The 23,507-nt window shown below is 49.9% G+C and overlaps 1 protein-coding gene across 1 annotated transcript in view; it reads right to left on the reverse strand.

The window, feature by feature from the left end:
• znf804a (zinc finger protein 804A) overlaps positions 1-20,444 on the reverse strand; it is a 34,532-nt gene extending 14,088 nt beyond the window's left edge. Inside the window, exon 1 of the mRNA XM_084688421.1 lies at positions 20,334-20,444. Within this exon, the coding sequence (XP_084544547.1) occupies positions 20,334-20,444 (111 nt within the window). The remainder of the gene's footprint in view (positions 1-20,333) is intronic.
• Between the last annotated feature and the right edge of the window lie 3,063 nt (positions 20,445-23,507).

The raw sequence follows: 23,507 nt of genomic DNA on the forward strand, positions 1-23,507 counted from the left end.
GCGTGTGTGTGTGTCTGAGTAAGTGTGTGTGTGTGTGAGGGGGGTGGTGTTCCCCCAGTGTTGTTCATCACAGAGGCGTCCTCATTAACATAGTTGATTGCGTGATTATGATATCAAAACCATTTACACGCCGTTTGATGGAAAATTCACGTTTGCATTCCAGGAACTGAGTCACTTCTGAATATCTTTGCCTTTTAGCCGAACGACTCCACAGGAGGTGACACTTCTCCAGAACTTGTAGTTACATTTAGAATATTTATAGAACCATTATATTGTTTGTAGAACGCTTCTTCAGAACCGTCTTCATACATACACTATATTGACAAAGGCCCACTATTTTAAAGATCTGAAACGCAAGTATCAAACGCGTAACGCAAGTAACTATGTGGGCGGGACTATGAGGCTGTTGCTATTATACTGGCGGGATAATTGACTCTTGCGTCCGATGCAAATCTAAAATGGGTTGGTCTGAAGAAGCTAGATTACTCGGTGTGGTTTCGGCGTAACGTGCAATAAACTAATCAGAGCGTCATCTCACATTCCCTTTAAGAGCAGGGGCGTTTGTTCCGTCGCGGATTGCTCTTATAATGGCTGATTTGCCAGGCGCACGCCAGGAGCGTTCACAGCTGAGGAGACAGACGTTCTCGCCAGGGCCGTAAAAGATAGAGAAGTGACACTGTATGGGGATGGGAGAAGAAACCCACCCAAATTAGCATTTTTTTGCGCAGGAACATGCCTTCTTTTTTCGCTGTACCGCCCCCGGGAGCGCAAATTCATTCCCTAATTTACCGACGTCCATCTGTGGAGGGAAAAGTCCACTGGGCGCCGAGTGCAAAATAGGAATGACACCTGCGTCGGTTTACAAAGTCATTTGCGCTGGGTGCTAGATAGGGCCCATCGTCTTTGGACACCTACAGGAGATTTTATGACATCTAAATCTATAGGCATTAATAGCTTTTTATCCAACTGTAAACTTCTCCTGAAACATATTCATTGTACATAGGCCCAAAATGTATTTCACAATGGAGTTAGGGCCCATTTTGAAGCGAAACAGCTTCCACTCTTATGGGAAATTCTTTCTACAAAATTTTGGACTGAGTCTGTGGGAATGTGAGATAATTTAGTCACAAGAGCATTGGGGAGTTTGTACACTGATGTTGGTTGATTAGACCTGGCTTTCCAATGTTAGAATTGATCCCAAATGTGTTTGATTGTGATTAGATCCAGGATCTGTGAAGGCCAGTAAAGTTTTTCCACACCAAACTTAACAAAACCTTTCTGTATAGCCTTCATCTCATACTTGTCATAAAAGCTTTCTTGCAACAGTAGGTGTCCCATTACTTCTGTCTGTCTAGTGTATTTACAGAAGTATCTCAAGCACTCTGAATTGTATAAAGACCCCAGTGCAGTACCTTAAACTCTGCTTAAACTTATACAACCTTCTCTGGGGATCTATTTAGCTTTTACAGCATCTTAGTTGTCCTCAGATGCTTGGCCCCAGCCTGTTCCAAACATGGTGAAAGCCAGCTCGCTGTGACGGCCCTCAACTGAGCCCGTGTTTAACAGCAGCCTGTCTTTGAATGCAAAATCATTATGCTGTTTAATTCTCCTTATAGCTTTGTCGATGCAGGGTCGGTAGTGGCAAAAAGGACAGGGTCATCAGTATTGATCCATCCTTTTATCTGTGAGTGATTCTTCTGGCCTGGCTCCGGCGTGTGGTTAATGCAGCAAGACTGTTAGTTCCCTGGTCACTATGTAGATGGATGTTCCTACGTCAGATATGTGAATACCTTTATGTGTCCGACAGGTTTATAATCCTCCCTCTCTCTTCCCTTCCTTTCCTTCCCTTTCCTTCTCGTCCCATCCCTTCCCATCCCTTCCCTCTCCCTCTGTCTTTCTCTCTGTCTCCCTCTCTCTTTCTCTCTCTCTTCTTCTTCAGTCCCAATACTGCAGTCTTCTAGACAGGCAGGGAGGTGAGATCACACACAGGCCCTCAGTGAGGCGGATGGATTCGGGGCACAAGAATGAGGAGATTAATACAAGAATGAAGAGACGAATTAGCTTCAAAACATTGCAATTAGGAATCTTCGATGTTCAGCTTTCTACAGGGTTGTTGGACTGCATCCATCAGCATTGGATGAAATCACAGAAGGAAGGCCGGGGAGAGGTGTTTAGAGGAAGAGGGTCGAGGAGAGATGAGGCGAGGAAAGGAAAGGAGAGGGGAAGGGAGGAGAAATGAGGGGAGGAAAGGAGAGGGGAAGGGAGGAGAAATGAGGGGAGGAAAGGAGAGGGGAAGGAAGGGGAGGAGAAATGAGGGGAGGAAAGGGGAGGGGAAGGAAGGGGAGGAGAAATGAGGGGAGGAAAGGGGAGGGGAGTGATGAGGGGAAGAGAGGAGATGAGTGTGATTGACAACTAGTCCTCCAGGAAGGAAGGAATCAACTGACATCTTATCATTTGAACATCACACTCCCCTTCAAGAGAAACAGAGTGCCCCCCCCCCCCCCCCTGAGAAATCAAGGGACACTGCCCGCCCAGACAGAGATAGAGAGAAAGAGAGAGACAGAGAATGGCATAATTATAATCTGCAATCAGAGGGCAGGTGAAGGAACATCTCCTGTTCAAAGACGCGCCGGAGGAAACAATCCAATCAGGATCAGTCACCTGTAATTACAGAGACGTTGTAGATTACAGACAAAACGAAGGGAGCCTAGTTCGATAGATCCTATCCTGATCAATAAAGTGACGTGTGTCTCACCTGGACCAGACCTGGGCTGCAGAGCACACACGAAACACTAAACAGCAGTTAAGGCCTTCTTCGAAAGACTTAGTCTGAGTGATGAGCGAAGACATGATTCTCTGACTCTCCATCGACTCAAACTAAGTAAAATATGACGTGAAGTGGAACAGATGATGTTAGAAACGTTTGGGGGGAGATGACTAATGTGGTGCTATCAGGCTGTGTCGGGTGAAGGCTGGGAGGCTGTGAGGCTGAGAGGCTGAGAGGCAGACACATAGAGGCGGGGAGAATTGGAGGTTGGGGGACAGGGAGGGCGGGAATGGAAGAGGTTGGGAGGGGGGGTGCGATGAGAAAGTTCAAGCAGGACGCCATCATAACTGGCTCATTGACTCCCCAGTTAGTTTTCCCAGCCACTCCATCTTCATCTTCTCCATCTTTGCTGCCTTCTTTACCACTTCAGTTGAACCCCTCATCCACAGAGAGCTGCTCTCTCTTAACAACCCTGCAGACTAGAGAGCTAGCTATTCTCCTGCCTCATCTCTCTTGTCCATTCCTTTCCCTTCGGTTCCCCTCTCCTATCCTGTCCTCTTCTCTCCTCTACAATGCTGGCCTCACTCTTAACTCATGACAACGGTTTTAGTCACCCCAGCTGGTGGATGGGTAGTGCCTTGACAGTCACTCCGTCTGCCTGGTCGCCATGGTGACATGTTTGTCATCACGATACTGTAGTGTATGTGCCACCGTCTGTCCAGAGATCTCTCCCTCCCACGCCATAGCTGCCCCGAACAACCCGCCTTGACTTTTGATTGGCTGAAGTCTCGATTGGATCTCACATGCCTGTGCGTGTTGCTGTAGACATGCTCGTGTTTGTGTACTTTTGGGAGTTCACGCGCGAATGTGTCTGTGCACACGCATTGTGTGAACGTGTGTGTGAGTTTCCGCAGTGTGTGTGTGTCTGTGTGTGAAGGGGGTGCATGCACATCTATGTCCGCGTCAAACACAGAACAGAGGGGAGCTTCCTCTGTGTCTGACGTGCGCGACCTTGGGTCGGAGCGCAGCCTGCGTTGGCGAGCGGCCCCCGTCTCAGAGACCCCCGTCTCACTGTCTGACCGGGGGCCACAGGGTGGAGGGGCCCCACTATCAACTACACAAGGAGGAATAATCCCTTACAAGGCCAAACCGAGACACTTCAAAGTAGCTGAAACAGTCTGAGCTTTGATGAAATGATATGTGATTACCATTTTTATGTCCCTAAGCTCCTCCTGGCTCCGCCTCCAGCGAGAACTGGAGCAGACAGAGAGAAGAGGGAACAAGAGGGGAAATGAGGAGGGGTGGGGGTGCCAAGAAAGTGAGGGAAGGAGAGGGAGAATGTGAAACAACGAGTGAAAGGATGGGAGAGAGAGAGAGCGTGGTGAGAGAACAGTAATGACCTAGTTCAACAAGCCCTGGAGCTCTGCCGCAGCCAACGCTGGAACCGATCAAAACAACAACGATGCCAATCAGCGCGGCGGAGCTGGCTCGGGAACCACGCACCTGCGATGTGGAGACCCTCAACCCCAAACCCTCAGAGACGCTGCAACCCGCTTTGACTTGGGCCCGACGTCCCAGTTGGCCGCAGCAGATTGGCTCCCATCTTTAGTCATTGCGTGTCTTTCATCTCCCACGAACCCCTGCGGAGCACAGCCGCGATGCCGAAGGGCCGGCGCCGTCGCGTCCTTCGCGCTGGCCGTCCCTCCAGGACGTCTCTGTGTGAGGACACCTCGTGCAAGCTCCGGTGACAAGTGATCGGTGGGGCTGCGGACCTCGGAGAGCCCCAGAGTTTCGGCCCACAGCTCATCTCGGGGAGTTGTTATCCCCCCTCGCTCCCTCCCCTGCTGCGCCTCGGATCTGGGACTCGTAGGCGACGGGAGATGTGTTCCTGCCGGAGCCGTCCCCTCTGGTCCGCGCGCACACTACCCACACGGCGGGTCTCACTAGCCTGAGGAGGGAGAGACTCAGTTCCTTGGAGACACCCTTTCTGATTGTCTGGAGATGGCTCTCTGGTGATCTGGAGACGCTGGTCATCTGAAGACACTGACAATCTGGAGATACTGTCATGGTAATCTGGATATGCTTGTAATCTGGAGATGCTGTGATGGTGTTCTGAAAATCATCTAATGGTACTCAAGAGATCGCCTTATCTTCTCTGCTCTCTGGGTAGTGAGTTTATATACACTTCCAGCTCTACTCTCTGGGTAGAGAGTTTATATACACCTCCAGCTCTACTCTCTGGGTAGTGAGTTTATATACACCTCCAGCTCTACTCTCTGGGTAGTGAGTTTATATACACTTCCAGCTCTACTCTCTGGGTAGAGAGTTTATATACACCTCCAGCTCTACTCTCTGGGTAGTGAGTTTATATACACCTCCAGCTCTACTCTCTGGGTAGTGAGCTATATACACCTCCAGCTCTACTCTCTGGGTAGAGATTTTATATACACCTCCAGCTCTTCTCTCTGGGTAGTGATTTTATATACACCTCCAGCTCTACTCTCTGGGTAGTGAGTTATATACACCTCCAGCTCTACTCTCTGGGTAGTGAGTTATATACACCTCCAGATCTACTCTCTGGGTAGTGAGTTATATACACCTCCAGCTCTACTCTCTGGGTAGAGATTTTATATACACCTCCAGCTCTTCTCTCTGGGTATAGAGTTTATATACACCTCCAGCTCTACTCTCTGGGTATAGAGTTATATACACCTCCAGCTCTACTCTCTGGGTAGAGAGTTTATATACACCTCCAGCTCTACTCTCTGGGTAGTGAGTTATATACACCTCCAGCTCTACTCTCTGGGTAGAGAGTTTATATACACCTCCAGCTCTACTCTCTGGGTAGTGAGTGTATATACACCTCCAGCTCTACTCTCTGGGTAGTGAGTTTATATACACCTCCAGCTCTACTCTCTGGGTAGAGAGTTTATATACACCTCCAGCTCTAGTCTCTGGGTAGTGAGTTTATATACTCCTCCAGCTCCACTCTCTGGGTAGTGAGTTATATACACCTCCAGCTCTACTCTCTGGGTAGTGAGTTTATATACTCCTCCAGCTCTACTCTCTGGGTAGTGAGTTTATATACACCTCCAGCTCTACTCTCTGGGTAGTGAGTGTAGATACTCTGCAGTGGGCGGAGCTCTCAGCTCCTCTCTCCATGGATGATCTCCCCTGCTGAGTCGTCTCCGCGACACGGCCCTTTGACTCGTTCAGCTAAATGAGGCTGCATGCCTAATTGCTTGTAAAAACAATTTTCCTCCAAAGAGGCTTCAGCAGCGCCGGTGGATATCCTACGAGGCAATTATGACGAGCCAGATGAGTGTCAGTGGAAAGAGTGCTCCTCTGTATCAGAATCAGGATCTCCCGGTGGCTGTCTAACGTGGTGATTAGATGTGAGAGCCAGAGATTAAACGTGTTTGCCTGATTGCGCGGAGATGTTTTCAAAAGGTCAGCGTGTTTTTGTTTTTCGGATACGCTCTTGCTGAAGAACCTTGAGGAGATGTCGTAAGTTATCTATTCCAAAGCAAATCTTTGGCTTTTTTGGTGTCTCGGGTGTTAAATATCTAGCTGTGCTCAGACACATGCCTGTCAACGTCCCATGCAGAAGAACTATAATAATATAGCATACTTACATGACCACACACATCACAACTGCGAGCCTACAGGTAGCTTGCGCTTTGTATAAAGGTTAGATTAACTACTTTATAACTACATAGCAATTTCTAAAGTGAAAACAATGTTGTTTTTGCTAGCAGTTATGTGGGAGTTAATGTCACCTTCATGTAAAGCGTTGCCGCCTACCACACTTAGAACAGCTGTTGCTTAAGGAAGGGATAGTGTACGCCTCCAGTTCTGAACTCCAGCCTATTCTATCAACCATAGCTTCTGTAAAACGTCTTCAGTTCAATTAGAACACCACTAATAAGCAATCAAGTTGCTACGGATAGTTGTCAGGGTGGTTAGCAGGGCCCAGTTTACCCAAGCGGAAAAAATATTATACTAAATGTACAAACATACATATATTCAAGTTGTGCAGTGTGTGTATGTGCAAAATATGCAGATTTAGAGCACACTTCCAGTTGTGTAGAAAAAGGTAAACATTATGTAAATTTTTAAATCTCAGTTAATACATTTAAATGAGATGTAACTGTACCATTTTTCCTGGTGGAGCCTACACACATCCTGACCCAGGGTTAACCTACACACACCCTGACCCAGGCTTAACCTACACACTGTCATGCCCACTGCCCCCTAGTGGCGGGTTGTTTGTGTTTCCCGGTTGTGGGTGTGGCCATGGTCTCCAGTCTCAATTACCCACTCACTCTGCCTCAGTCTTCACACCTGTCTCCCATCAACTCATCAGCCCTGCAGTTTATCAACCCTGGTTTTCACATCATTCATCGCCGGATAACAGTTTTGTCTACCCTCGGTAGTATACTCCAGGTTCCAGTAGACCAGTATTTTTATGTGTGACATTCCTGTGCTAACTTTTTGCCTGTGCCTCCAGGATCACCAACCTTGCCAGACCCCGTACAGCCTACCCTGCCGTCCTGTCTGTTTTTTCCATCACCATCATTCCCCTCTGCACTTACCCCAACATTAAACCACTCTGGAACATCCCTCCGTGCTCTGTGTTGTGCACTTGGGTCCACCACCACCACCACCACCCCGTAACACCCACACCCTGACCCAGGGTTAACTGACATATGTCCAGACACAGATCCAGGCCCTCCTGAGGTATTTAAAACACAGACCACCTACAGGAGCTTGACATTGAGGAGTTTTGATATTGCTGCCAACAAACCTACAGTGTTTTTTTAACATTAGAACACCGGCTCAGTGTGGAAACGTCTTCAAACCGGCGCCTTTTTCCTGGTGCCTTGTGGGCGAGGAGGGAGTATCTATGGGTGTCATTTCCTTCAGATTCCAACGCTTCCCCACTAGTTAATTATTGATGTGGCTCAGCTGAGAAACGAGTTTATGGCTCGGTTGCCACACGTTCAGCCAATAGGATCAAAGCTTTTGTGGTACTCTGATCACTTTGATATGAAAGGCTGCAATCTCTGTTCCTTCGCAGCGGGCTCTAGCGCTCCGCGCTCCGCGCTCCGAACCGGATACACGAGCCATGCTGTAGGTGTACGTGTGCATGCACATGCGTAGGTTTTGTGTGCTTGTGTGTGTGTGTGTGTGTGTGTGTGTGTGAGAATGTTGTGTTTCTGAAAAGAGGAATTCAGTCTTCTCTTCAAAAGGTCACCACTGAAAAAGTAATTGAATCCAGAAAATTGCTACAGCATCAAGCTGTGTTCTTTATATGTATGTCTGTGTGAAAATGACCAGTAGGCAGTCCTGTATGGTTTATGACTGCTGGTGTGTGTGTGTGTGTGTGTGGGAGCGGGGAGCGTGGAGCGGGAGCTGAGATAAATTATAGGATGGCTGTGGCAATGCGATATGATTGGTTGACTGGAGCTGAAGCTATGTGATACGACTGGCTGACTGGAGTTGTGTGATATGATTGGTTGATTAAAGCTGAAGCTATGTGATTTGATTGGTTGACTGGAGTTGTGTTATGACTTCTCTTTAAACTACAATTCTGAGATACAATTGTCGTAGTGTCAGTTCGATATGATTGTCTTAGTATCACTGTCAGATACAACTGACTTAGTACTGCTGTTTAAAAAGGACAGGTTGCATCTGTTTGATGTAAACTAGGCTTGTTCCCGGTCAGCTGGTCAGTGAGTCAGAACACCTTGGCCATTAGAAACACATCTATGTCAGAAATGATCACCTGGCCCATAGCTTTCTACTGGGAATCCATATTTATACAGCTCTCCACTGCATGGATGGGTCGGGAGGGTGCGGGAGGGGGTGGGGGGTGTCTCTGAGGGGATCCATAGTGGGGCTGTGGGGTGAGGGTGTTGATGGTGCGGGGGCGAACTATGATTCATAATGAGGGTAGAGCCGGTGGGATTCTCTCCATCCAGCATCCCTCCCCCATTTCTCTCTCTCTCTCTCTCTCTCTCTCTCTCTCTCTCTCTCTCTCTCTCTCTCTCTCTCTCTCTCTCTCTCTCCCTTTTTCTGTCTATCTCTCTCCTCATTGGTATTCAAGCGTCAATGGGATCAAACTGGGACCGTGGAGATCCTTTCTGTCTGTGTGTCTGTCTGTCTGTCTGTCCCCCTCCTTCTCAACCCATCACTTGTCTTGTCCTGTCTTCTCCTGTGCTCTCATCTCTCCCCTCCCCTCCCATTCTCTTCTCTCCCCTCCCCTCCCAATTTTCTCCCCTCCTCTCCCCTCCTATTCTCTTATCTTCTCTCCCCTCCTCTTTACCCTTGCTGCTCCTCTCCGAAACTTCCAATTAGGAATGTTCGAGCAACACCCCTCCTCCTGGGCTTAACACACACACACGCATGCACACACACACGCAATCACACACACACGCATGCACACACACACGCATGCACACACACACGCATGCACACACACACGCACAGAAATACAGCAACCCCACAAAAGACAGACGCTTCAACAGACGGAGACACATGTAGACAAACACTGTACGGCTCCTTCAAAGGAGACCCTGGCTCTCAGATGCACACCCTACTAACTGTCTGGTACAGTACGATCAGTTATACATTGACTACAGTGGGGGAAGATTAAATGCTCGAGGACTATAAGCACTAAAAATACACAAATGCCTTTGTTAGCAGTTGGCTGTGCTCCCATGCACGGCGACGGGGGGAGCTTTATGAGAGCTCAGTCTAAATGGGGAGCAATCAAAGAGAGAGAGAGAACTCTGTCTTCGGGGTTGCTATGGCAGAAGCAGAGTGTGTCTGTAGTGTATGAGTTGCTATGGGAATGTGTGTGTGTGTGTGTGTGTGTGTGTGTGTGCATGTAAATGTGTGTGTGTTCGTGCGTGTAAGCATGCGAGTGTGTGTATGGGTGTGCATGTAAGTGTGTGTGTATGTGCATGTAAGTGTGTGTGTGTGTGAGAGAGAGAAAGAGAGAGAGAGAAAGAGAGAGAGAGACTGTGTTGCTGTGACTGTAGTGTGATGTAGTGCAGCGGAGATCACAGTGAGCATACCCAGTGTTGTCCCAGAGGAGCGTGGGAGAACATGTCCACAACGCCACAGGCTTCTCCTCCACAGCCTACTCTCTCTCTCTCTCTCTCTCTCTCTCTCTCTCTCTCTCTCTCTCCTCCACCTCTCTCTCTTTCTCTCTCTCTCTCCTCCACCTCTCTCTCTTTCTCTCTCTCTCTCCTCCACCTCTCTCTCTCTCTCTCCTCCACCTCTCTCTCTCTCTCTCTCTCTCTCTCTCTCTCTCTCTCCTCCACCTCTCTCTCTCTCCTCCAACTCTCTCTCTCTCTCTCTCTCTCTCTCTCTCTCTCTCTTCCCCTCCACCTCTCTCTCTCTCTCTCTCTCTCTTCCCCTCCACCTCTCTCTCTCTCCTCCACCTCTCTCTCTCTCTCTGTCTCTCTGTCTATCTCTCTCTTCCCCTCCATCTCTCGCTGTCTTCCCTCCATCTCTCTCTCTTTCCCTCCACCTCTCTTCTCCTCCACCTCTCTTTCTCTCTCTTTCCCTCTACATCTCTCTCTCGTTCTGCATCTCTCCTTTTGCCTTTCACTATGCCTCTCTCCCTCTCCCTCTCTCACCATCTTCATTTATCTTCTTATACATACAGAGACAATTCGGTTATTCCCAGCCGAGTTCTCCCCAGAACCAATCAAAAGTGCTCGAGATAGGTGTGTTACATTCTTTTACTCGCAATTTCCTCTTTTTTAATGTTTTTTTACTGAACTTCATCAGCTCAACGCAGTGTTCCTCAAGTGTTGCCCCTTGTCGCCATAGCTCGTCTGGAACAGAGCTACGGAGGGCAGCCAAGGTGATCTTTAATGGAAAGCCAACTCCCTGAGACAATGGACGATCTGGTAGCAGTTGTGGCAAAATAAATTCCCATCAGTGAAGAAATCAATAGTCATTGTGGGCTCCTTCCTCTAACAGCACCATCCATCTTTCAGACAGAACCCTGTCACTTCCTTTTAGAAACACTCTGCTGTTAAATTCCAAGGATGCTGTCGTTGGAAGCTGCCGCCGTGAGTTCTATTTAATCAGTAAATTATAGCTTTTCCCTCCATCCTTTCAGACAGAGGGAAAAGATAGGATTGTCCAAGGGAAAAAATCTATCAAGTGGAGGAGGATTGCTTTTCCCTGTGCTGTGTGGTGCCGAATACGATACACTCTATTCAGATGGAGGACGGCAGCAGAGAGGAAGGAGAGGTGGAGGAGATACAAGAGACTGAGAAGTGGTGGAGCCGAACGGAGTCTGTTCTCTTTCCCTCTCCTTTCTTCTCCTATCCTCTCCTCTCTTCCTCTCACTTGCCTCTCCTTTCCCCTCCCTCCTCTCCGTTTCCCCTCCTCGCGTCTTCCCTCCCATCCCCTCCCCTTCTCGCGTCTTCCCTCCCATCCCCTCCCCTCCTCGCATCTTCCCTCCCATCCCCTCCCCTCCTCGCGTCTTCCCTCCCATCCCCTCCCCTCCTCGCGTCTTCCCTCCCATCCCCTCCCCTCCTCGCGTCTTTCCTCCCATCCCCTCCCCTCCTCGCGTCTTACCTCCCATCCCCTCCCCTCCTCGCGTCTTCCCTCCCATCCCCTCCCCTCCTTGCGTCTTCCCTCCCATCCCCTCCCCTCCTCGCGTCTTCCCTCCCATCCCCTCCCCTCCTCGCGTCTTCCCTCCCATCCCCTCCTCGCGTCTTCCCTCCCATCCCCTCCTCCTTTCCCCCCCCCTTCTCCTTTCCACTCCTCTGTTCTCTCCTCCTCTCCCTCCCTCCCTCCGTCCAGCCTCCACTCTCCTCCGCTTCCCGCCTCTCCCCTCCTCTCCTCTGCTTAGTTTCCTACCCGTCACAGAGAAGCATTCGTCATGACCTGTCGTCTGTATGATCCCTTCGAAAGTCCGGTCCAGCCACTGTAAATGACTGCCGGCCTGTGTTCATAATTGTGCTCTTTAAAGGGTGATGGAGACTGCGAGTGCACCTGTGGGTGTGTCGCATTAGGGACTTTGAGAGCGTCCGGCTGTTATTGAGCAGCTTTATAATCCGTCATCAAGTAAGTGGTCGCTCCCTAAATGAGAACCAAATGTCACCAATTTCAGTGGAGGAAAATAACCGCGGCTGTAAATGTCACAAGACCTAAAATCAACAGTAATAAACGCTTTGATCAATAATGCGCCATGCTGACAGGTGCAGACGCAGACTGCATTAATGAAGTCTCCTGAGAAAACCAAATGTGGGTTTGAGACAAACAGGTTCTACTGCACATAGTGCTACATGAAGCTCCAACTCACCTCCCACAGTGCTGGTTTAAACTGGACCCGACTGGTTTGTGCTGAGCCAAACCAGACCAGACCATCTGTAGCCAGAGAGATAATTCTACAGGTGCACTTCCTCTGGCCTGTTTATGAACAGCCTTTATATCAACGCCAGGGAGTTCAGTGGAGAGCTGAGATCATAGCTTCTCCACAGCATGATTGCCCTCCCTCTGGGGTGAATAGCATTACAGTGTAGTATATCTCTCCACACTACGGGTTTACAACCCTGCTGCGCTCTCCAGTAGGGCCCTGGTTTACCACCAAGCTTCTCTGCATAACACGGAACTGACTCATAACTTGCTCTTCCTCTACAGTGATGGTTCATAATCTGGCAGTGGCAGGCTCCTAGCGCGAAACCCAGCTTGCCGGAAACATGCTAACTGTAATTCCAACCCCAGACCAGCTCTCTCCTGCTAACTCTTAGCCCAGCTCTTCAGCAGGGTGCTAACTCCTAGCCCAGCTCTCTCCAGCTGGATGCTAACTCTTAGTCCAGTCCTCTCCAGCAGGGTGCTGACTCCTAGCCCAATCCTCTCCAGCAGGATGTTAACTCCTAGCCCAGTCCTCTCCAGCAGGATGCTAACTCATAGCCCAGCTCTCCAGCAGGATGCTAACTCCTAGCCCAGCTCTCCAACAGGGTGCTAACTCCTAGCCCAGCTCTCCAGCAGGATGCTAACTCTTAGCCCAGCTTTCCCAAGCAGGGTGCTAACTCCTAGCCCAGCTCTCTCATGCAGGGTGTTAACTCTTAGCCCAGCTCTCTCAAGCAGGGTGCTAACTCCTAGCCCAGCTTTCTCAAGCAGGATGCTAACTCCTAGCCCAGCTTTCTCAAGCAGGGTGCTAACTCCTAGCCCAGCTTTCTCAAGCAGGATGCTAACTCCTAGCCCAGCTCTCTCATGCAGGGTGCTAATTCTTAGCCCAGCTTTCTCAAGCAGGATGCTAACTCCTAGCCCAGCTCTCTCATGCAGGGTGCTAACTCTTAGCCCAGCTCTCTCAAGCAGGGTGCTAACTCTTAGCCCAGCTCTCTCAAGCAGGGTGCTAACTCCTAGCCCAGCTCTCTCTAGCAGGGTGCTAACTCCTAGCCCAGCTCTCTCAAGCAGGATGCTAACTCCTAGCCCAGCTTTCTGAAGCAGGATGCTAACTCCTAGCCCAGCTCTCTCATGCAGGGTGTTAACTCTTAGCCCAGCTCTCTCAAGCAGGATGCTAACTCCTAGCCCAGCTTTCTCAAGCAGGATGCTAACTCCTAGCCCAGCTTTCTCAAGCAGGATGCTAACTCCTAGCCCAGCTCTCTCATGCAGGGTGTTAACTCTTAGCCCAGCTCTCTCAAGCAGGATGCTAACTCCTAGCCCAGCTTTCTCAAGCAGGGTGCTAACTCTTAGCCCAGCTCTCTCTAGCAGGATGCTAACTCTTAGCCCAGCTTTCTCAAGCAGGGTGCTAACTCTTAGCCCAGCTTTCTCAAGCAGGGTGCTAACTCTTAGCCCAGCTCTCTCTAGCAGGGTTGGGCCGTACATCTGCTGGCTGTCCGCCAGTCTTGGCTCTGATACGTCCTGACATCTGCCCCACACAACATCTGTCAGACTCACTCCTGCTCGCCTGATTGGGCCATTCCAAAATAGCAAATCAAATCACCTTTTACTCCCCCCCTGTAAGCGCTGCAGAAACACCGGCCGCACATTAATTATTAAGCTGGTGCTGGAGTTGCTGTTCTAATGGGGCTCTGAGAGTTACCTGCACAGCAGAGAGCTGGAAACAGACGCCAAGCTTTCATTTAGCACCAAAACCTACCTCACCTCAACATCACAAAGCCTCTAGCTATAGCCGGAGCCGTGGACATACCTAAAGGCTGGAAAGGTCGGGGATCGGAGATCAGAGGTTAGGGGTCGGGGGTCAGATCGTTTGCTAATTGCATTATCTAGTATTTAGTAAGTGCCTTGCTCAATTTGCTTGATTAAATGTTTGGGAATGACTCGAGGATGAACGTGTAATGGGATTGTTTTCTGCTCGGAAGAGAGAGAGTGACAAGGCATTCAGGGCCTGGGTCGAGCTGTTCCTGGCTGGCACCGTGGTGGCTTCATCTCCTGGAGGAGAAGATTCAGGGAGCTGGAGAAGATGGCCTTTCAGACATGCTGCTTCTGACAAGCCCTTCAAAAAAGCTTAATCACCCATCCTTCTTTAGATGCACTGGCTAATGAATTTGATTAAGTAGTTAAGCATCATGTTCTGCTGGCGTTCCTGTGGCAACCCAGAGAAAAGCAAGAGGAGGAGGAGGGGATGAGGAGCGCGGGATCTATTTAAAGAATCAGCCTCCACACTTATAACACCTCTTAAGAGTATGATGCCTATCAGCAATTAAGCTCCGGATCCCAAGTGATGGGATTAGTTTTATGTTGCGGAAACGTTGAACAAAGGGCCTTTGTGTTCCAGCTTGAATCCTTATTGGATGTTTGTAGTGATGAGCTGTTTGGGTATTTTGGCAGCTAATCAGAACTATTTTGGAAGCTGTGTAGGCGACTGGTTGACAAGGTATTTAGATGAATCAAGCCAATGGTGCTGGGAAAAATGACATATGATTTTTAATAATGCATATTTTCATATGCAGAATGTATTAATACACAGAATGCTACACCATAATATATCAGTTTAAGAAAGTGTAAAAGATGGTTTTGATGGGACACATTCATGGCACGCAGTGACAGTTGGTCGGCAAAACAACTCTCACACTACAAACTTCCAGTTACTGTACACTCACCAACACCTGACTGAGGGGTATGTATAATACCAGGAAAACCACACTTCATTTTTGTTCTGTGCGTATCTGTCCGGGGAATGATGGATATTGTGTAGCTCTATACCACGGATGTGGAGACACTCTCTGTAGTTTTGAGTTTCATGGGCAAGGAGCCGTGTGAAGCAGAATTGTTCCACAAAAGATGAAGCGTTCGTATTACTTTATCAATCTTTTAGGCTATGCTGACAAAATCTACCAGACGGAAACAGACCTCTTGTCTTACTTTGAACAACAGAAGAAAAATTCAGGGCAAGACCATCAATGACAACTAACTTTCTTCAATACCTTTATACGACTTAAATTATTTGAGTTATTTGTACAAAAAAAAAGCGATTCTAATAGAAAAGTTTTATTGTACAAATTGTATTCATTCTACTGTTATTGGCATCACATTTACCTCTGGAAAGTACTGGCCGTGTAGACTCCAGCCGTGAGAGACAGCACTCTTGGAGAAAACACACGCACTCCCAACTGAAACACTATCAACAAACACAAATAAAGATACTTCCAGATAGAAAACCAAAAACAAACTACTGATGAAAGACATCCACGAGTGAGAGGACACGCACACACACTCACACACACACACACACACACACACACACACACTCCCAAGACAGGTCTGTGGGGCAGGCCTATTCTGTCCTGTCTCGAGCCAGATTAAACGAGAGGCCAGAGGAAGATAAATTCGGAGCCGTTCCTAGCTGAGACACACAGATCAATGTTTTATCTCTGGGAGAATTCTAATGAGGGAGTGGTTCCAGGGCAGCTGAACAGATGACTGGCCCATGTTATCAGCAGACCCTCTGTGTCTGACGCCTGGCCCAGGCCTAATGGATGGACAGATCAGACGGGGCTTGGCTCCCACATCAAACACACTCTTATCAAAAGCATTCCTCTCCTGGATCCATTTAATGACAGGCACACGCTTGTTCAATTACGGGGCGGTTTTGCTGACAAACCATTTACGTACGTGTATGTGTGTGTGTGTGTTGGGCTTTTGTGCACGCTTGTGTCTGACTGTGTGTGTGTGTGTGTGTGTGGATATATATCTATGTGTGTGTGTGTGTGTGTGTGTGTTGCATCAGTCACTTGTCAGACTGGGGTAATTAATCTTGGCTGTCACAAATGAGCCAGGTCCCTCTGTGTGATTCTGTGATTCACACACGCGCGTCGGAACGCTGATTTACTGCTGCTGCTCAGCCAGCACATTCAGCTAGATTTATACACTCCCTAGACACCCAACCGGTATTGCCGACTGGACCTCTCTGCAGACACACACACTGCAGAACAGTCCCAGGTCCAGCAGTGATGTCATCGTGCAGGAGTGTGTGTGGGGGGGGTCAGGGAAGGGGGGTGGGGGGGTTGGGGGGGCGTCAGTAATAGGTGTGTGTGTGGGAGGAAAGAAGAGGGTATAGGCTTGGAGGTCAGTAATGGTGTTTGGGGAGGGACAGTGAGTTTATGACTGTTTAAGCCTCTACTCTCAAATGGTCCAATCATACAGCTAGGGTTCTTGCAATGCCCGGACAAACAAACAAGCGCTGCAAAGTAGAACACTGAACACACACACGCGTGACCTCTTCCGCTCGTAAACACACACTCTCGCGGCAACTCCGCACCGCATGTCATGAAACGAAACCACCTCTTGATTTTCTTGTCCGTATTTGTTTGGTAAACCTTCGATCTCCTCCCTCCCTCTCTTTCCTTCTCTCTCTGTATCTCTCTTTTCCTCGCTCTCTTCATCTCTGTCTCCCTCTCCTTCTCTCGCCGTCGCTCTCTCTTTTACCAGATTATAAAACTGCAAGCTATGAGGCACAAAATCATGGCAGCATGAAATTGCTACAATCACATTCACTTCCAATAATGTGAGAAGGAGACATCCTCCAGATGAGGACTGGCTGGAGAGACTTGGGAGAGGCTGGGTGGAGGCTGTGAGGCCGGAGAGAGGCCGGTGAAGGGTGACAGGCTCAGTCGGAGGCCGAGGGGCCGGGTGGGGGGGCTGCGAGGCTGGGGACAGAGGCGGAGGAAGTGAGAGGGTGGAGAGGTGGAAGAAGAAGCAGTGGTGCTGTCAACGCTCGGATGAATACCTGCTCACGGTTTGACTCGTAACTGCCTCTTTGTTTAGCATATTACAGAACCATGTTCTTATGACGGGGGGGGGGGGGGAGAAAGGGGGGGGGGGGGCAGGTCATAGCGTTTGTGTCCGCCGGAGATTGTGTTTGTGTGTCTATGCCGTGTGTGCCTGTGTGTGTGCCTGTGTGTGTGTGTGTTTCCGAAGCGGCAGTTCATCTAGATGCGGTTTGTGGGGTGGGTTGTAAATATGTATGAGCGTGTCGACAGCCATGGCTGAGCGGCTCCAGGTAAGAGCAGCCTAATGCTAGCGCGCTACTGTGTAATCGCGCCGTAATAGCCTCGCAGCGGGCCTCTCCAGTCTCCTGCTGGGGCCTTTGTGCCTCATGAATAGGGGTGTTTATCCAGGGGGGGATCTGGAGGGAAGCAGAGTTACATGTTCACCTCCGGAGAGACAACATGTTGTCGTTACACTCAGGAGAGGCCGTGGGTCCTTCTGAAAAACGGATGTGATCGCCGCCCGCGCACGTCCCCGCACACGCACACGCGCACACACACGGACGCGCGCGCACGCACACGTGTGTTTTCACATTCACAGTCAAACACAGACCCACACAAGCCCACACGCAAAGCATAGATCAACATGTGCAAACAAACACAAACACACACACACACACACACACCCCTGCACGGGAAGGCCTGCAGGCCAGGGAGTGGGAAGTGGGAGATGCAGCTGCTGTTCGGTTAGCCCAGCTCGGTTCTGTCACCGCTGTGTGTAGTTCTGCAAATCAAGCTGCCATTCATAAACAGCATGCATTTTAATCTCTCATTTTGCAAATCAGACCTGCGTGTGTGCAGAGATAACTGATGTTGTTTGTATTACAGACGTGGTGTGTGTGTGTGTGTGTGTGTGTGTGTGTGTGTGTGTGTGTGTGTCTGTCTGTTCTGCCTGCCTGCCTGTTAATAATGCATGCATGTCTCTGAGAGCACACTGCTAGTTTGACTCTCACACCTGGCCTGATGTTGAGCATTCCGCAGCCGGGTTGGCCAATCACAACGCTCACACCTGCCTGGCCAATCACAAACATCGCCCACCTGTCTGACAAATCAGAAACAGCGTACGCACCGAGCTGGTCAATTAGATACGTTTTACACCTGGCTAGCCAATCAGAAACATGTTACGCCCCACTGACCAATCAGAGACACCCGGCACCTGGCCGCCCAACCACACAGCCCGGTCGTAGTTCTGAGTCTCCGGGTGGCGATTTTTTATTTACAACCTCTAAACACACATCTCAAAGTGTGCCTTCGTGTCGTCGGAGATTGTGTCCATAACTGACCGGGAGGGATACACCAGAGGCCCATCCCTCCCTAGCCTAAAGGCTCATTGTGTTTCCTGGAAGTGTTGGTTCAGGACTAATGGTGTCATGGTTGAGCGAGGTAAGCTGTGTGTGTGTGTGTCTAATGTGAGAGGAGATCCCTCGCTACCCTGCTGTGCTCTGCGAGGCGTGAGGCTACAGAGCGAGAGAGAGACAGAGAGAGAGAGAGGGAGTGGGAGAGGGAGAGAGAGGATAGAGATGGAGGAAGAGAGAGAGAGAGAGAGAGAGAGAGAGAGAGAGAGAGAGAGAGATAGAGAGAGATAAAGAGGGGGAGTGAGAGATAAAGAGAGACTGAGAGAGAGAGAGAGAGAGAGAGAGAGAGAGAGAGAGAGAGAGAGAGAGGGAGAGAGGGAGAGGGAGTGGGAGAGGGAGAGAGAGGGAGTGGGATTGGGAGAGTGAGACAGAGAGAGATGTAGGAAGAGAGAGACAGAGAGAGACAGAGAGAAAGAGAGAGAGAGAGAGAGAGAGAGAGAGAGAGAGAGAGAGAGAGAGAGAGAGAGAGAGAGAGAGAGAGAGAGAAGAAAAGGAGAGAAAGTGAAAGAGAGGAGAGGCAGTAAGTACCTCTAATTACAGACCTGTCTCCTCCATGCAGACGGTGTCTCTATTACCCACCTGTCTGCTCCTCTCCTGTGAGACGCCCCCCCTCCAGAGACCCCCAGACAGGGGCCCCCAAGGTGACTCCAGACCCCAGCGCACCCCACTGCACCCCCCGCATGACAGCACACACACCTCCTGACCCGTCCCAGGCTCCCCTCACACCTCACGCCAAACTGTGATACGTGGGGAGGGGCTGTCTTTGCCTGGGCAAAACAGAAGGATTAATTTGCCTCCAAAGCTCTAAAACGACGATTAAGACCAAATCCCATGACATCGTTTTCTGGCCGCGTGGAGATTAGCCACGTCCCTCCCCATCTGCTGGGAGTTTAGCCGCGGTCGGAGCGCTCATCCCGGCATGCGGCTCATACTGTTTCCACCGACTGTCACTGCTGGGAGAGACTGACATTGTGGCGCTGTCACATCCACTCCCTCCCCCCCCCATCCTCCACCCACCGCTCCCTGTTTACATCTCCCTGCTGGGAACACCAAGACGCTGTCGTCGCACGACACGCACGACACAGACCGCGGCCGCCCCGGCCCGTCCACAACCCAGCGACGGCACAGCCGAGTCCGCTCGGAGCCCTGCGCGGGTACGACAGGGACCTAGCTCAACACCGCCGGCAAGTTGTTTTCGTCTCCTTGGAAGGGTTAAATGTTCAGTGTGAAGCCCTCTGTGCTTTTTAAACGGGATATATACGTGTCGAATTTGATCTGAATTGATTGATGATGACAACATATTCACAGCTCAACAGTCACAACAACCTAACAGCAGGTTCCTTGCCGCGATATGACAGACATTTTAGAAAGTGCGTCTTGACTTTGAAAGCATTTCCACCAGATCTGACGGTGTGACTTCTTGAAAGCGCCAGTTTTAGAACTTTCAACATTCCTATTATCCAGAGATGAAGAAATCAATGTTTCCTCATCTCTTCTTCAGTTTATGAACCCAGTGGAGTCACAACTTTGTGTTCAAAGTCCTGCCAGCTCTCACACTGCGGCGCAGAGCAGCAAGGCGATCACTTGACACAACAAACATTTCTACAGAGACAGTGGTCACGTCCTTAATAAAATTTTCCTTTGATAAATCCCTGATGAGACTGTTTTCTGCACATATGAAGCCCACTTACAATTGAATGTAGCACACAGTGACATCTGTTCTATTTAGATTTTCTACAACAACACCGTTACCCTGGGAACTCGGCGAGCCTGGTGAAAGCTCCAGAACCTGCAGAACCGACAGAACCTTCAAAACCTGTGGAACCCGGTGAGGTCACGTGTAAGGAACCTGACGTTAGTACCTGCCTTGGAACCCAGAGGAGAGAGGGTTTGGTTCTGTGGCACGGATGGGGTTCAAATGACAGGAAGTTACAAGGTCCTTACCAGGTTTCTGGTTCCATTTTCCCGGAGCGGTCCTCGGAACACCCCTTTGATGTTGCGCAGGTGTCCGTTGCTCAGATGGGTGGAGCTGATGACTATATAGTAACACGCCATGAGGAACCCAGGGTTGCCATGCAATGACAGCAAAAACAAACTAACCCTAGCCTCTACTTCATCAAATGATAAATCCTAACCGGAACTTTATCGAATGACTCTCTATCTCGAGACTAACTCTCAGAAACAGCCCACCAGACGTCAGAGTCGAGGGTCTCAAAAGTGAAGTTCCAGAGTCTTCTTCTTGACAGGACAGGTGCCTCTGACCTGGTGTTCCGCAATCAGCCAGGCAGACACACGTGTGGAGCGAGAGAGACGCACTCTCCAGTCCTCCAGTCCTCCACTCCTTCAGCAGAGAGAGTTTCTCATCGCGGCAAAGAGCAGAGAGTTGAGGAGAGGCGTGCAGTCGTTCTCTGAAGCACTTTACGGCGCTGTCAAGCTGCTGTGTGGGCTCTCTCCCTGTCTCTCTCTCCCACTCTCTCGTCTTCACAGCGGCGCGTTCCTCCTCTTCTCTCGTTCCGCTCCTGACTCGACTCCTCTCCTCCTCCTCCCCGCCTCGCTCTGTCCTCTCCCGTGGTATGTGCTGGCTTAGTGGCGGCAGAGGCAGCAGTTCTGAAGCGTTGGTCCGCGTTCAGCTGCGTGTCGCGGCGCGCAGAGGCTCCTCGCGTCCCTCTCTCCCGTTGCGTGTGTGCATAGACGAGCGGCTCTCCTCGCCTGATACGGACTCTGAGACAGGCATGGTGTTATAGTGTGTTTGCTGTTGCCGGTCGGCTGCACTGAGCCAATGGCAGAGAGCCACTGGAGTGATGGGAGGGCTGGGAGGAGAGGGGCATCTGTCACACCTCCCACCACTTCTGACTCAGCCCCTGTTCCCCCAGCCAACCAGGATGCAGCAGCATCGCTCTCTCTCTCTCTCTCTCTCTCTCTCTCTCTCTCTCTCTCTCTCTCTCTCTCTCTCTCTCTCTCTCTCTCTCTCACTCTCTCTCCCACTCTCTCCCTCTCTCTCTCCCTCTCTCTGTCTCTCTCTCTCTCTCTCTCTCTCTCTCTCTCTCTCTCTCTCTCTCTCTCTCTCTGTATATCTCTCTCTCTCTCTTTCTCTCTTTCTCCATTTCTCTCTCTCTCTCCCTCGCTCTATCCCTCTCTCTCTCTGCTCTGCACTCATTCACACACACACACACACACACACATACACACACACACCCACACACACACACACACACACACACACACACACACACACACAGACACAAACACACATAAATACAGATGCAGGAGTTCACACACAGACACACACATATATTCTCTCTGTCTCCTAAACAGTGGCAAAAGCTTTCATTCTCTTTCACTTACAAAACACACACTATCGCCCCATCGAGCTGCCTCTCTTCTGTGTGTGCGCTAGCAGCTGAGCCAGCAGATGAAGACAGAGAGAGAGAGAGAGAGAGAGAGAGAGAGAGAGAGAGAGAGAGAGAGAGAGAGAGAGAGAGAGAGAGAGAGAGAGAGAGCTGTGGCCGGGAGAAGTGCTGCTTAGTGGCTGAGGAGCACAGTAATGCTGGGGAGCCAACACGCCGCAACTCCCTTCATCCATCTTTTATTATGCTAATCTTAACCACAGATGCTATAAAAAGACAATAGTGTGCGGAAGCCAGGGAGCCGTGCGTATCCAAGACGGCCGCCGCGGCTCCCCACTTCTGCAGCCCTCCTCGGCTCCCTCTTCCTGCTCTGTAAACGAAGGAAATTACATCACGGGCAGATCGTCTGTGCCTCCGTCCGCTCTGTCTGTCTGCGGCGGAAGATCAGAGAGGTTCTCTCTCTGGAGGAAGAGCACATCACAGCGCCGCATCGCAGTCAAATCAGCCGGCTGATGAAAATGGGTTGCAAGAGAAAAATGTCAGGATTTGAATAAAAGGAGAAAGAGTTTTGAGGGGGTTGTGTGTGTGTGTGCGTGTGTGTGTGTGTGTGTGGGGGGGGGGGGGGCTGGGGGCGTCAGGGGGCCTGGGCTAGATAGCGCAGGGCGTGGTGCAAGACCCTCCGAGTGAGGAGGGGGGCGGGGGGGTGGAAGCATGGAGAGCCTTGACTCCCATTACAAGACACCACCCGCTATCTACGTTTGTCTAAGTTCTTACGTCGCCGGCCAGATAAGATCACTCGAAAAAGCAGTATTGTATGCACGCGGACATGGTGATCCTGTCTGTAACAGAAACTCATGCATTATTGATTCCGATGCTTTCGCGGGGCACTGCTTGTTTCTGTTTACGACACCACACTGAGACCACACGAGCACAGGAAGTCCACACTATGTCTTTCCCGTAACAAATACCCTCCTTTGGTTAGGGCCAATTTAACCAACTATGCCATTAGCCAATTGCCGACCACCAAATTGCCATTAGCCAATCATCAGCCAGCAGTCCTGACATTAGTGCTGCATTAACAAGTATGCATGCACTGCTGCTTGCATTAGTGACACAAGTAAAAACACCAGCAATATCATGTGGATAGAGAAAGATAACTTTTATGAAAAGGTTACTGGCATGGAGACTTATCTCCTTCACAGGCCCTCCTTGGTCAGAACACGAACAGTATGCTGCTCATTAGAGGTGTTTGCCTCATCAAAAATACCTGAAAGTTCACCACACTGATGTTTGTTCCATCAGGTATCTCTTTCACTTCCCCCACCCCCCCACACACACACACACACAGTAACACACACACACAACAACAACACTCCCAGAATGCTTTGTTAAACAAGAGAAACTTTGGCAATCTTCGACGGCCCATATCCTCGTGGAAGACAAGTACAAAGAGGAAATAAGGATCCAAAGAACCTGGGGGATCCGACAGATTCATGTGAGGAGTACTGCACACTCACACATACTCACACAAATGCAAACAAGAACACACAGAGATGCACGCAAACACGCACAAACGGTTCTGTAGAATGAAGGCTAAAATAATTTAGGCGCTGCGTGTAAGATAACCTGTCAGGACTCTGTTCGATGCTCATCTGTTGAAAGTCCACTGAAGCAAAAGGAAAACAAAAACCGGTGTTGCTGTGCTGGAACAGCACTGTGAGAAGACCCTTAGGAGACACAGTTAATACCGGTACCAAACAGATACACAAAG

Source organism: Hypomesus nipponensis, chromosome 23 (genome assembly GCF_054491055.1).
Source record: "Hypomesus nipponensis isolate SF chromosome 23, ASM5449105v1, whole genome shotgun sequence".
Lineage (NCBI taxonomy): Eukaryota > Metazoa > Chordata > Actinopteri > Osmeriformes > Osmeridae > Hypomesus > Hypomesus nipponensis.